Consider the following 15,435-nt stretch of genomic DNA (forward strand, 5'->3'; position numbering starts at 1 on the left):
AGTGCTCCGGACCTATTGACATAGATCTAGTTATTATACACACAGGAGGCGAAACAGTCCGTTGCGGCGGCCGCAGGCAAGCGACCAGATAATATCACAATGAACACCAATGCTATACTCGGTGACAACTTAAGAACGGCACCGGAAGTTGCCGCTGTGCCTTATCACCGTAGCCGGATGTTTCTCCGCGCGGCGCAAGTAGGGCGTTACTGGGAATAATTTGAACATGGCGTGAGCCGTTCCCGTGATTTTTTGGACTTAATATGCTCCTAAACGACTCCAGTGACGACAAACAAACTAACTGCGTGAGGCACGGCAGACGATTTCACGCATTCATAGCAAACCCTTTCAAAACGCGCGCACATTGACGTCACGGGTCCGGCGCTTTGGCGGAGTGATACACTACATGAGGTGGTGCCGTTCTTGAGTTGTAACCGAGTATACCTGCGAAGCTATGTAGCCGCCACGGTGAAGAAAATGGTAGCGGGACCTGATGGACAAAATGATGGCGGCCAGAATTCTTTCCGCGGTGCGTAGTGAAATACTGATTGCACCGGCCGCGCACTTCCTTCTCTCCCGACAGATGCCTATAGGTTAACCTAAGGAAAGCGTTTGTGACATTATCTTGCCGTCCTAGGAAGCGTCGTTTCCCCACCTGTATTGTTCTTGCTCCGTCATAATGGCGAACTTGGCAGCGTAGAACGTCGTTAATAAAGATGGTTCACATCAACAAAATATCTTTGTTGGGCTAATTAGTGCATACCGCTTGAATAAAAAAAGAGCGCTAAAATCACGTGTTGTTTTTTAGGAAAAAATGGCAGCATCTCCACTCCGTGGAATTATGGCGAGGGCGCGGAGTACGGGGACTCAAAAAGACATCCAAGTTGCGCCCCGACTGTCATTCGATTTGAGCTGTGAGTTGCACCTTGATTATTCCCTAAATGAAACTGCAACTCACGGCTCAAATGGAATTTCGCTTTATTTTCGCTTGATGGTGGTGTGCGCACGGATGGACGCGGACGGAAATTGGGAGGTCCTAAGGTACTTCGCATCGTTACAGGCGAGGTAAGCCGTTTGACTCTCGGGTACTAACTCACGGTCGTAGCCCAATGGGTAAGACGACTGACACTAACTCTGTCTGGTCTACCAGACAAAGGCTCAAATCCTGCCGGTGCCTGTGTGATTTTTTGCGATTGTAAAGGCTATGCACACGGACGCGGACGGACATGGTGTGGTCCTAAGGTACTCCGCGCCTTTAAAAAAAACAGTGCCATATAAATGGCGCAGCTTGCACTAGTGGTGCAAGGCCGGAGAAACCGCAGATCTGGCGGCCCCTCTCCCTTCCTCGGAGAGCCGGCTGTTGCACCTCACATGGATTTCTGAACTTGCGGCAGCGATGCCGCTGAGAGTTCTCCATAACTGGCAGGACCGGATCGTTTTGACCGCAGCTTTTCACATCTCTCCCAAAGTTGATCGCGTTAGCACGCGCTAGAACCAGCGACAAGCGGCTTCGCGAACTCGGCGTCTCTAGCGCGTACTCGGCGCCTGTGCTTCCCACATCAGGTGCGAGCGCACGTGAACTCACGAGGAGAAGAGCACGCGAGAGGTCACGCCACGAACGCCGGGCAGGGTGTTCTCGAAGGTCGAGCTGGCCGACGCCTGGCGCTCTTCACGAGGCGCATTCTCACGTGCGCTCGGTATTTTTACTTGGTAATTTTTTGTGGGCTCCTCACGTGGCACAAGACCGCGGGAAAACCTGGCCGACGCCGGGCGCTCCTCACGAGGTGCACGTTCACTTGCGCTCGGCTGGGCTGAGTTTTCCGGTAACTCGCGAAGGTGGAACTATGTATGTATTTACTGCACAAAAACAAGAAAGGAAGGTCCACCAACAGGCGTAAATTGTCTCGCCTAGGGGAGGACACCGGAACGCCTGCTGGTGTAGGGGGAGGTGGGATAGGGAGGAAAGAGTACATAGGAATAGGGGGATAGGGTAGAGGGCTAACATAAATATATAAAACATGGGCAAGAATAACCTATATACAACGTTAGGTGAAAAAAAAAAAAAACGAAACACTAGACAAATAAATAAATATCAAAATACAGGACACGAAGGAGTAGGACACCTGCACACTTACACACACACACACACACCCACACACACACACACACACACACACAGGAATTCTACCCTAACAGCTACACTCCACTGCGACCCGGGCAGTTACGTAGAGTTGTAGCTTAGTGCATTGTGGAGCCCCGAGGCCCCCAGGTATGCTCCCAGGGCCTCGAGCCCCGCTCCCTGGCATTTCCTGGGGGCCAAAGCAGTTAAAAGAGGGATTTTTAGATGCGACTGCATCTCATTCACTCGCCTTGTCCCTGCATCCGGCGTCGGCGTTGTTGGCGTCCGCCCCTCCCCCATTCTTCTTGCCGCGCCAGCTGCGCTCTCCACCGCTCACCCCCTCTTCTCTCCGATAGCGAACACTCCCTCGCGAGGGGCATTGGATTGGATTCGATTGGCTTGGCTTGGCTTGGGTTGGCTTGGATTGGATTTGGATTGGATTTGATTAAAGTGGATTGTGTTGCGTCATAGCCGCGGCAGACGCACTGGCGCCGGCGCGCTCTCTCTCCCCTCACCGTTATGCACGCTATAAAACGCGGTGCCTGCGCCGCTCCGCTCCATCGTTCCAGCGCCGTTCCTCCGCTGTCCAACGCTGCAACGTGAACCCCCTATGCGTCGCATCTACACAGGGGTTCCCGCGAGGGGAGGTGGGCGTTTTTTCCATCAGTAGCGGCTCCTTTCTTTTATCGCATCTTTTAAGTTTTCGTGTTTCTCTGGGTATGTCTTCGTAGACAACCTGCGTATACCCCGTCCTTCCTTGCAATAAATTAGTTAGCTGCGTTGTCGTTCTTCATCTTTGTGTTGTGTTTGAGCGCTCTTTTTTCTTCAAACATGGTATTCATAATAATTTCGTTTTTTTTATTGATATCATCACTCATTTAGCGTCATCTCCCAGAATTCCGAGCATTTTGTAGCTTAAAATTTCTGATACATTCAACTTCAGGCGCAAGGTAGGAAATTAGGAAGGAAGGTAGGAAATGGGCAGCTGGTGCAACTAATTTTATCGAGTCCTTCTAGGAGTGGAAACCACCTCCTCCGGGGTGGGCGCACCCCAAAAAGACTGTAATGGTCCTGTGATCTTGCGAAATATACCACGGGGATACACACCATAATGAAGGCGCCTTCACCTCGCCTGCCGCTTTTCCCAATCCTTACAAGATTTCGGAACACCCTTCCTCTAATTAAATGGTAATAATGATTCACTTGCTAGCCGAATACACGCCGAGTGCAGCACCTGAGCGCAGGTGCCGTCGGAGCCTACGTTCCGGCGAGTAGTGTTTTAAGACAGCTATTCTAGGACATCCGATAATTCAATCCATTGGCGATTATCGTAACTATGCGGGTAGTACTGTCGCAATCAACTATATGGTTTTCTTATCCTACAGATAATTTTCAAAAAACTTTCGGCAAACCACATATACAATATGCAAAGATTGCCACGTCATGAATTTCAATGTGCGTTAACAGCATTATTTTTCTATACCTTTCCAACAAAATTCATTGCTATTTACACCAGCAAATCGCATATTCAATATGCAAAAATCGTGTTATCATTCTTGTCTCACAACACAATTTTTATCTGTGCTGACAAGAACAAAATTTTCAGGGATTAACTCTGATTGATGTGCTGTGTAATTACTGCGCAGCAACTGTTATTACCAAAACGATAATTTTACCCATATATGAAGGGGGCCGCACTGATTGGAAATGATAAGCACGGCCGTGGAATTGAACATCTTCCACAACCGGTTGGTTGGAAGGGGGGATGTTTTGTACGTCAACGCCACAGCGGTTAAAATCAGGTATATAACCTTAATTAATCATCGGTGTAATCAAACAACAAACACCCATTACAAACCCATTCAACACCATACAGAGGACACCCGCTGCGGTGGCCCAGTGGCTAACGCGTCGTGCAGCTGAGCCCATCCATGCAAGGACGGGGGTTAGAGTACGGTCGCGGTCGCTGCTTTTGCGGTGGAGGCGAAAAGCAAAAATACCGATGCGTCGAGATTTCGGCGTGCGTTAAAGATCGCTAGGTGGCCAAAATTAATCCGGAGCCCTCCTCTACGGCGCGTCTAGGTGTCGGCGCGTTAAACCCCACCATCAATGAAGCCTACAGAAAACAGAGGGTGTTGCAGTCGGTCATTACCGTTTTTGCCACTCAAATGGACGTAAAAATACAAATTAGGGTGTTGGGACCTAGAAATATGGGTGTAATAACTTTCCACCACCCTTATCAAACCTATACTACTCCTTTTTTAGGTTATTGTAAAAGTTTCGTGTGCACCAATGGTATCTCCCAATCCCCCTCAGACATGAGAAGGGATATAATGATTGTTCTCGTCTAACTGGGCTCTTTACGCTAACCAGGCACAAGAAGAAATCAAAAGGCACATGATTTAAGTTCCACCCCTCATTCCACTGCTCAGACGTATTTAAAAGTTCGTCACTTTTTTTTTGGACAAGATTCCGACTACACGTCACTTCTTTTTGGGCAGGATTTGAATTCCAAAGTATTGTGTGTGCGAACCAGTAGGGCTACAAGTCAGCGCAGGAGCGGCTAGAAGAATGTGTTGGCATAAATAAGCTAATGATGAGTGCATTACCGAATTACGATGGGCGGGTACCCCAAGACCCACCGACATGTTTTCATCGGATGAAGTGCAAAGGAGTGGCCTTTCACAGAACAAGATGACAGGGCGCGCATCCCAACTGAACACTGACGCGCCCGCCGAAGGCGCGTTATATCGATTGGGAACGAATCCGCCTCATATGCCGGCAGGCACGCCCTTGCCCTCACTGACCGGCCATCAGATTCGCAGAAACATGAGGGTGAAGTTGTACAGGCGATGTCATGGTCATCGACGGACACAGGCAGCCCTGTGGGAAGCGTAGGCAGCTTCTTTTACAATGACAGCTTTGTCAGTACTGCGGTATCAAGTGAGAGGATGGTGCGGGCTAAAGCTGGTGGCAGTTCGGGTGAGTGACACCAAAAAATACAAAAAAAAAACGATCACGAAGTTTGAGTGCGCGAACGAGGGGTACAAAGCGTAGACAACCTTCACCTCGAGGGGGTCAAGCTTAGCCTTTAGTCGTCAGTGGAGGGCGCAAAACAAAGAAAGATATTGAAGTTCAAAGAAACGTGTGACGCTTTTAATGACCCCGTGAACGTATCTGACTTCGTGCAAGAAGAAAACGTGGCAGTGTGGAGACGAGATATAAAGCGGTCGAGTCACAAACACGGTGGCGCTTTTCTCTTTCGTTTTTGTCCGTCTGCAAGAGTTGGCCAATAACTTCAGCTCCTCCGCTTCAGGATGTTGGAAAGGGAAAAAGAGTTCAGCGAGAACGGGAAGCCCTTCGCCAAGGGGTGTGCTTCGCCCGTGCCTTATATTCCGCCGGCATAAGACAACCGGGAACTCCAGCTGCAAGCCGGGTGCGAGTGAGTGTTTCAATTCTCGTCCATGATGTTAGGAGCTAAGCGAACACAGTAGTTGTTATTAGGGGTAATACACATAGCTGAACAACCTGAACAAGTGTATGGAGTACAAGGACGCGGGTTCGATTTCCGGCGGCGGCGGGCGCTTTTCTGATGGAGGCGAAAAGCAACAACACCCGTGTGTTCGAGATTTCGGCGCACGTTAAACATCCCCAGGTGGTCAAAATTCATCCGGAGCCCTCCACTACGGCGCGCCTCATGGCCTGCGTCGGCGCGTTAAACCTCATATAAAAAATATATGAATATGCGTATGTTCTGGCATCGTAATAGGGATAAAATAACTGTTTGGGCAACAAGAAGCGGTTTCAGACTACTTTGCGCGATGCTGACGACTAAACCATTCCTCAGTAAGAATTAGGCCGGGTTCGGACTGCTGCCGCCACTGTCGTAATAAATTTAAAGAATGGCGTAATTTCACGTCTCAGCCAGCCGAACTGCGTGACATGCCGTTTTTTACGCCCATAGATCACGATATGGCTTTTGTGGCGGTAGTCTGAACATACCATTAAGTATTGGGGTTGTGCTTAATGCAAGAGTGTTTCTTTTTTATTTTTTCGCTTTGTAAAAACTCTACTTAACCAAAAAAAAAAAAAAAGAAAACCAGGATCTCATTGCTAAATTATTGCATTTAAGGAACTGTATTGTAATAAGTTATCTTATGATACTCTGAAGTGCTCCTCATCGCATTAGAGGGAGACAGTGTGGTTATTTAAAGTTCACCGGCCTTTTCAAAAACGGATAAAAGTTTGGCATTTGTTTTCATGCAAAACAAATGTGACAAAAATGTAGCATTAGCATGGCAAAAAATTGTTATTCCAACGCCGCCAAACTTTTCAGTAAGGAAGTTGCAGGAGGAGTAAAAATCCTCGTTATAGTGCTGCTGAATCAGCGCGGATCATGTATCGAGAGTTTCCCCGCTATAATTACCTTTTTACATCGAACTGCAAAACCCTGTTGGTAAATTAGCGTAACGCAAACCATGCGTAACGCTAACACGCACGAAAATTTTCCAATCGCAATAATAAAACGCTGGATGACAAGAAGACTTCTTTTCGCAGCCAGTATCACAAATTGTCGATGCAAATCGCAAATCATCAACAGCGATTATTACTCACAACAAGCGTCTTGTAAACTGTTACTATAGTAAAGTTTATATGAAATAATTTCTCGCGTGCACGGCGAGCATTTTGGTACTAACTTATAAAACACTCCATGCATATTTTTTTCAGATAACAACTAGAGAAGAAACATGCTGAAGCTCTGCATCTTCTTTCTGGCGGCTGCCAGCTGCGGTGAGTTTTTTCAGCTTTCAAGCACTAGGGATGACGAACTAAGTAGTACCAAAAAAAACAAAAAAAAAGGTAAATGGTAGGTTAACGTCTGTGCTACGCACATTGTTTGGACAGGATTTCGTTCCTAGCAACATTCACGCAGCGATGGAAGGTAACAGAAAGGGCCAGCGAAACGCAGAGGCTGATGGACGTTGATAATGTTGGCAGCTTTGTTCGCGGGAATTCCCGGTGAGCTAAAGCGTTCTAGATCCAAGCGCAGCCAGCGAAATCTTTCCGACGACACGGTGTCCGTCACTGTGGCAACGAAACCCTACCTATGAGCAGAGTTTGGCTCTTATTCACCCCCTACTGTAGGCGGGATTACGTGTAGTCCTGGTGGCATATATGCCTGGATGACAGCCGGCATACACTGCGAAATTCCGATGGGAACATGAAAGAAGATCGCCGCCAGATGACAATGCCGTGCTGAGCGTTGCAGGGAGACAGGGGGTTGTAATACGTGCATGCCGTAAAGTTTTGAAACCTTGCCCACTCTAAAGATCGCCCGCCCCCAAAAATCCATCCTTTAGCGCCGATGAGTCAAACAAATGAACGCGAATCATCTACTCATGTGTTGATACGATCACCTATTTGTCCTTTGCGCACTTGACCTGAAAGTTCGCCCACCTCGTATTATTTCTTTATAACTCCGCAGTTTTGGTTGGGTGCGGTCACTTTTTTGTAATTTTCGCACCTGACCCGATAGATCGCCCATTGCGTATTTTTCACTTGCTATATATGTGCTTTGGGTGGGCGTTCTTTCGGAACTTTACGGTAGCGGCATCAAGGGCAATTCATCGGCAGTGTACGAGCATAAAGCTGGCTTTCAGAGGCCGGGACCAGTGCTCTAGCCGGGCCGAACGCAATGTTAGCGGTACAGGGCCATCGTGGACATTTTGCTCCACGCTGCGCAGTTCTGCCATCGGGAATCTACACGACGCGTGTCTCCCCGCGGGCGGCGAATCTTGCGAATGAGAGATGACAAAAGCGGCGTTAAAGAGGCCATGAAGACAAAATACAACCTTGTTCTATTTGAAAGAACTAGACTTGAGCAGCTCACCCAGCTCCATTCCAGCCTCGAAAGACATTTTTGTAACCGAGAAAATGGAAGGCATGCATATCGATCAAATTTCAAATTTCGCGCCATAGTGACGGGATGTGGACAGGAGTGACGTGTTATAAACCACCAGTGTGTTAACTGCGCCCTAGTATTCAGGTGATACGATCAAACGGAACTAGAGGCTCTACTAAAATCTCCCAGTCATGTTTTTACGATGGCTTGGTACAGCCACCGCCAATCGCACAAACAATATTCTATGACGTCATAGAAAAAATGCAGTAAAGTTGCAAGGGAGTCGCCACTGGTGAGTATGTTTCCTTTAATATCTCGAGTATTTTTTGGAAGATGGCGATAAAATTGGTATTGTTGTTATCGGGACAAAACAGCCTAGCCGAACTTGCATTTTGTATTCATTGCCCCTCTAAGCGTCATAGGGGGTCTTTGAAGGGAACAGGTGATCTTTGAATTTTGTAGAGAAACACACGCACCGATGGAGGAATACTTTTTGAAGGCAAAGATGTTGGAGCTTGAAAGTCTCACCATGGCGTTTCCGTAATTAAGGGCTTAATTGTGCTGTCCTGAACGAGAACACCCGCGTGCCAAGAAGGTTTCCAGGGGGCTTGAATTATTCCCTAGCCGTTCACTATGACATTACCCGCTGCGGTGGCTCAGTGGCTAAGGCGTTGCGCTGCTGAGCACGAGGTCGCGGGTTCGATTCCCGGCCGCGGCGGCCGCTTTTTTGATGGAGGCGAAAAGCAAAAACGCCCGTGTGTACGAGATTTCGGCGCACGATAAAGATCCCCAGGTGGTCGAAATTAATCCGGAGCCCTCCACTACGGCGCGCCTCATCGCCTGCGTTGCGTCGGCGCGTTAAACCCCACAATCAGCTCCACATCTTCCATCTAACTCCTGCGCTTAAACGTCAATTTAAAATTGAAATTTTAAGTTCAAGAGCCTCACATGTTCTTTTATCATTTTGCCTAACGAAAAGAGTTTACCCTGAAATTTACTCGTTTCAGCAAGGATGCCCGTTACGCCCCTTTGTTGCTTTCGAGCTGCTTCAGTAACCAGTAGGGGAACCAAGGCCGGAACTGAACTATCCCGATTGAGTGTATACTATATAGTGTTGTCGAAATACCCGCAATGCTCCACATCATACAAAAGGGAGAAGTACCCTGTGCAACCCTATAGAATGCCACATCAACAGAAATCATCTAGGCCAAACGTCATCCATCCCAAATAGAGAACATGTAGAGTCATTGACAAATGAAATGAGAACACGAATATATGAACCAGCACGCGCAAAATAAACGAATATGGATAGTGGAGATGACATAATGGCTCGATAGTGGTATACAAAGCAGGGAACAGCGCACATTTTGACGTAGGACGGACAGAAACACACACAACAAGCGCTTGTGGTGTGTTTGTCTGTCCATCCTTCGTCAAAATGTGCGCTGTTCTCTCATTTGTATCTCCCCACTAACTAGCCCAACATGGTACCCTTTTGGATAGTGGTATATTTCTAAAGACACATTTTAAATCTTTGTTACTGTAATAAAGGTACGCGAAAATTTAACTTTCACACAAGGGAATCGCGCTATTTGTGTGTTGTGGTTGATAATTTCGTTGCCAGGTTTTGTTGTCCCTGAATGTACTTCTGCAATGGCCATACCTTGTCCCCACCCCTCCCTTCCTCCTCTGACGGAACAGCAGGACTTGTAAGTGCTCTTAGCGTCGTCTTCTATTTCGCAGCGCTCTCGGCATCAGTCCGCGATGCGAACACTTACGTCGACGTCGTCTTCAACGAGAAGATGCCGTTCCTCGTGAGGACGTCGGAGCGGCTATTTCCCTACGCGGTCATCCCTGACTTCAGGTTCAAGGTACTCCCCAAACGTACATCGCGTGTACAATAAACGCTTACATAACGAATTAGATTACGTATATATTAACTAGCATTTATTTGTTTTCGGAGGGTTAGCTTCAGCGTGAGCACTCGTGAAGAGCAACTCCTAAAAAAAGGTACGTGATCGTGCGTAGGTTCAAAAAAAAAGAATAATACACATTGAGCAAGAAAGTAAAGACAAAATCAATTGAAAACTCAGAATCAAGTGAAGATGATATTTGCCAGCTCATATGAAGGGCCATAAAGAGAGGTGGCACTAGAAAAGTGATAATGTTTATTATAATGATAGATTTTACACTAGTGTTCTCTAAGGTGTGAGCAAGATAAAACCAGGCAACTATGTGTCTATCCAAAACTATTCATCCCTGAAGTCGACGCTGAGGGTTTGGGATGTGCAGCCATGGAAGGCATCCGGCATAATAGAACCGCATACATTGGCTTCTTACTCGCAGGTCTACAAGAACGCGCTGACGAACCGAGACCTGAAAGTAAACATGACTCACGGCGAAATTCATGGCCTGGAGACCGCATTGCGTCGAGCGGGTGACTGCCAGGCGCCTTACCTCCGGGATGGGCAGATGGTCATCGGCTGCAGCCTGATCGTCCAAGGAGTGAACACTACGTTCGTTGCATTGGTACTGGACACTTTTCAGGACTCTACGCTTGTTACGCATCTTGAGCCGATATTTCTGCTATGGACCTCTATCTGTGTGCGTGATGTGTAAAAACCGAATTTAAGAGCGCGGGTAATATACACCGACAGAAGAGAACCCAGCTTGAAAGAAGCCATCGATTTGCATGGGGTCGGAAATGAGCAGAAAAGCAAAGTAGGAGGACATGTCGCGTCTCCCACAAGCAAGACTAAAAAAATCGCCCAGCGCTTCTGCCGGTACGAAAACTACCGCCACCTTAGCTTACCTGTAGCCAGCGTACGATCAGCACAATAATAACTGCCATTGGCTACCTCAACAAAAATTTCAGGTTTGGACTAGCCTTTATGCTGCCAGCACGAAAGGCGAATACTATAATCGGGCGCGAACGTGGCTAGCAGAAGAACCACGTGACAACTTTTACGTCCACCTCAGCCCGAACTGTCCGCACAGATTTTCCGTACTGCCTTGTTTGTTTACTGCACATGTGGTTTAAGTCGAAAACAATGCCTCTGATGAGATGTTTTAATGGAAGCACCGCTCTTGCAATCCTCGCTTACATTTGTGCGCACTTATGATCGTTACCCTAGTATGCACTGCACAGAAATCAGCCGTGTCCGGGACATACAAAGGAGCGATTGTACTTCCTCTCTGCAGGCTAAAGGAGACACCCTGGTGGCGATATGGAAGTCTATCTGGGTCAACGTGGTGGTGCGGGACACCATGGCTCAGTTCGAGGCGATCGCTCCCCTCAACAGAGACGGCACCCTTGCCACGTTCCTGCTCGGGGACATCAAGTTCGATACCACGTACGACTCGGACCTGAGCCTCAACGCGGGTCGCCGCCAGAGCTTCAAGCACGAGATCGAGAACAGGGTCAGAGAGGAGCTGAGGCAGATCTTCTACAACCACTACAAGGACCTGCTGCGCAGGGCTGTCGAGTCGGTCCCTTTCCCCAGAAACTGATCCGGCCTTTCATGAGACCTCGTCTGATCGGGTCGCCTGTTTGTTCCGTGACATTTTCCCCCCAAAATGGCCCATACTGGCCATGGCCACCTTCTCTTATAAGGATGTCAACAAGAAAAAAAAACGAACAAAATGGTGCTTTGAAAATAAAGAATGAACGGTGGCTGAATATAACAAAATAGTCATGCCGTTAACGATAAAACATTGGTGTATTTTTGTCTCCTTTACTGTAATCAAGTTTTTCCCTAGATACGCAGTGCACGAGACTCTGTTACACACCCACTCTCCCCTCTTGATCCATCGTTTGCAACTGTAACCTTACAGGGATGCTTTGTTTACTTTTTAATTCTCCGTACACTACTACAGCAGTGGTAACGAATCTCACATATCAGTTTGGGTTCGCCCCAAACCTGAACTTGGCCCTCAAGGATGATGTTACCCAGGACATACCGGCCGACTGACCTAAGGTTCTCCTTCTTCCAGCATTCCATGGGGCAAAGTGGGGTTCAGCATATTCCTACAATACGCTACACCATAGGGACCACAGTATCTACCAAGACCCCGATGTAGTGTTCGACTAAAAAGGGCAAGATGATCTAGAGCATGGCTTTAATATCCCGTCCCCCCCTGTAGTCATGAGATAGCGACTCTTTTTATTGCATGCTCTTTATTATTGCATACCTGCAATAATCAAGTTTGGTCTCTCTCAAGACTCTGATGACATTTGGCACAATCGTCACTTCGTACCGCTTGCACTAACGATGATTGTGTATAGCGAAAAGATAAACCCGATGATTCCCTTCGGACAAAAGCACACATAAAAAAGTGAGAAATTAAATCACGCTTGAGTCCTCCCCAGTTTTGTCGAAAATGTGTGGTAAGCATATTTAACCCGACCGTGGCTAGTATTTCACGTTGCTAAATATCTTACAAGGGTTTTTAATAAAGTGTCTATAGTATTCCACGGTGGTATATCGGCACGCGTAGGGCTGTGATCAGATTACCTGCAGGTTTACTGTGTAAGTAGAGCGACGGACGGGAGTTGGAAATGCAAGAAAATATTAAGGAATGATTGGAAGTGCCGACCGTATTGTGAAGGAAGTCCACGTCATTTTTTAAACCGAAACAGGAGGAGTGACGCATCATTCCAGCATCTCGTAAGCGTCAGCATCATATAGGTGTTGCGACTGTTAACCTTGATGTAACGAATTCGCTACGCTGATTATCCCTTGTTTTTTGCATATTTCTAAATAATCGCCTGGAGAAATGCACTACTTTTGCGAACTTCGCCCGCACCGCAAACTTCCGTGCGTTTCCAGTGTCAGTTCGGTGTCCGTTAGGTGCTAGTTAGGCCTGCCTGTCGGCTTGTTTACTCGCGAATCTCCACTGCTATCTGTGGTGTCGGTGCGTCGGTGATTAGTTCTGCTGCCAGAAAACGGTAACTTTTGTATTTTCAAGACAAGCTCGCCATTTTAAATGTCGTCCCCGCCGGCGAGAAAGAAGAACGTCGCTGCCCGGCACAGTATCCCAGCTAGCTCCTTCTCAGCAATTTTGAGTACGGCGTAAAGTACCGAGTTCGTGAAAAGGCGCCCTTTCAGCACAAGTTTGGTCCTTCAAATGGGTTACGGCACCGAAAAGTGTCAAAAAGCAAGAGTTACATTTAAGTTACGATTGTGAATAGGGGGGTAAGTGACCTTGCTTCTTTGGACTGCATTGTAGGGACTAAACTCGTGCGAAAGCTGCAGGCGCAAATCACGCAGTTTTTTACTGTGAAATAAATCCCTGTAGGGTGAGTTCATCATCACTGATGTCTAGCATTTTGGTTTCATTTCTGCTTCGTTCACGCGAGCTTTAACTCGAAGCCTGCATGTAACGAAAACCTCTCATACCCAGCTTTCTCGCTCAAAATTACAACCTCTCGGGAACCTAGAAAAACCACTTTAGGAAAATGAAATTTGGCATAACGCTAGAAGTCAACGTGAAGATTCAAACGCTAAAAGAATCTTTCAGGTTTCTCACTATTTGTTTCTGTAATTCGCTGTCAAATCTGCCTCCCCATGCATTTCTATGGGATAATTCCCATGGCTCAGGAACCCAGTCGCGCAACGTGCGCGACTTGAAACTGTGCACAAAGCAAGTATTCACCCCAAATATTAGCTGTGCAAAAGAACTTTTCATTTCACTAAAAAATTGCAGAGTAATCACTGTTGAAAGGACTGCCATGAGCGGGAAAGCTGCACATGGGTAACGAAAAATTGCGAATTTTTGTCAACTTCGTTAAATCCAGGTTTGACTGTAGTTTAAATTGCTCTGGCACCCTGCAACATGAGCTGCAACTGGGAGCAGAGGTGCAGCACCGGGGCATCAAAGCACCAATAATCTCAAAAGTGTTTTTTTTCCCCCGGAAAAACAACAAAAAATAAAAGGGCACCTCATATGGTTTTAGATTATTACGAGAAAAACAAGCAAACTTGAATAAGCAAAACACCAAAAGGTGGATATTGCTGTATGGACATCCTTTCCATTGTCCGAAGTTTCACAACCAAACGTGTGATAAATGCAAAGGATGCGAGTGCCCAGGTTCCTGGCAGAATTTTAATTTTTTCAGGACGGTAGAGCGGACAAAAGTTCGTGTTTTTAACACAGAGAAATAGAATACATGTAAAAGGGAAAACTGTTAGCTTATGGTGCGCAGTTATCCCTTTTTCAAGAAACTGCATCTTAACTTTACTTCGAGATGTAGTTTCGTGAAAAAGGGATAAGTGCGCATATGTTATGTTAAAACTACCTGTTATGCCGTTGACCAGTCTCTCGCAACTAAAAAAAAACTGCATCCCAGGACCTTGTAAGCACTGCCATATTTCGTTTTTGAAAAGAAAAACAGCACTAAAGCGGATAATACGTGCATGAAAGGCAGGCCGGCCCACCCTGTCCCATTCGCCCAGCGGACGTTCTTTCTGCTTGTTCTGCAGTTTTCAGCTCTGATTTGTTTTCAGGGGTGGGGGAGGGGGTGCACTTTTACTGACTGCCCAACTCTCTACTTACTGCTACTGCTACCCGTTTCATAAGGGGTGTACTGCTGTCGACGAATTAGAGACCGCCTCCCGAAGAAAGCTCCACCTCGTGCTTCACTCTTCAAATAACCCTTTCAGTTGGTAATGACATAATCTCTTATAAGATGCCGCAATGTAGCGGACGAAACGATGGCCGAAAGCCAGGCGGGACGATGGCGTATTCTTGTGACGCACAAAACCGGGATAGCCATCGCGAAATGTATTACAGTGATCAGAGCAATAATGTAATGACTGAGCGTTAACTAAAGATTAGGTATTTTAAAAACACTCCCTCGAGAAGGTGACAGCTAACAGATTATTCTAGGTGACCAAATAATCGAATTCATTGGTAGCACTTACGTTCCTGCTGTAGGATTTTATTTTCTGATGCTACAAGTGATAAAAAATGTACACCGCTGGTATTTAAACACGCCAGTCAGCTGGTCAAATTCTAGGCTTTGACGGTTACGGTGACGGGCAATTTCATAGCGAGGGTTTCGACTTCAACAACAAAAAAGAAAGGGTAGAAAATAATCTCACCCTCATATATTTTGGCGGTGGCGTTACGCAATCCCTAGGAAAACATCAGATGTACGCCAGAAAGTAGCTAGTAAATCGGCACTACTTCATGTGATTTCTTAATATATTACCCATGTTTAAAACTTGCTTTGAAATTGCACCACTGTTATTGGGAAACAGCAGCATTTTGAAGTTTTGTTTATTGCTTGTTTTTGTCGTTTTAAACTACTAATTATTTTTTTCACACTTAGCTGAAAATTCAACTTATCGAACCAGTTCGTGAACAGGTTCGGTACGTGGTTTAGCCGAACCGAAACCGAACCGGAACAAAT

General features: G+C 46.8%; 1 protein-coding gene across 1 annotated transcript; it reads left to right on the plus strand.

Moving 5' to 3' along the window:
- The first annotated feature begins 5,446 nt into the window (after positions 1 to 5,446).
- On the plus strand, positions 5,447 to 11,735 carry LOC144170156 (salivary anticoagulant protein P23-like). Its single transcript, XM_077699761.1, has 5 exons — positions 5,447 to 5,561; positions 6,848 to 6,910; positions 9,765 to 9,892; positions 10,368 to 10,550; positions 11,223 to 11,735. The coding sequence occupies exons 2-5, from the start codon at positions 6,868 to 6,870 to the stop codon at positions 11,529 to 11,531; spliced, it is 663 nt and encodes a 220-aa protein (XP_077555887.1). The 5' UTR covers positions 5,447 to 5,561; positions 6,848 to 6,867; the 3' UTR covers positions 11,532 to 11,735.
- The last annotated feature ends 3,700 nt before the right edge of the window (positions 11,736 to 15,435 follow it).

This window comes from Haemaphysalis longicornis, unplaced genomic scaffold, assembly GCF_048455015.1.
Source record: "Haemaphysalis longicornis isolate Haplotype H1 unplaced genomic scaffold, Haemaphysalis longicornis Haplotype H1 scaffold_2, whole genome shotgun sequence".
NCBI classification, from domain to species: domain Eukaryota; kingdom Metazoa; phylum Arthropoda; class Arachnida; order Ixodida; family Ixodidae; genus Haemaphysalis; species Haemaphysalis longicornis.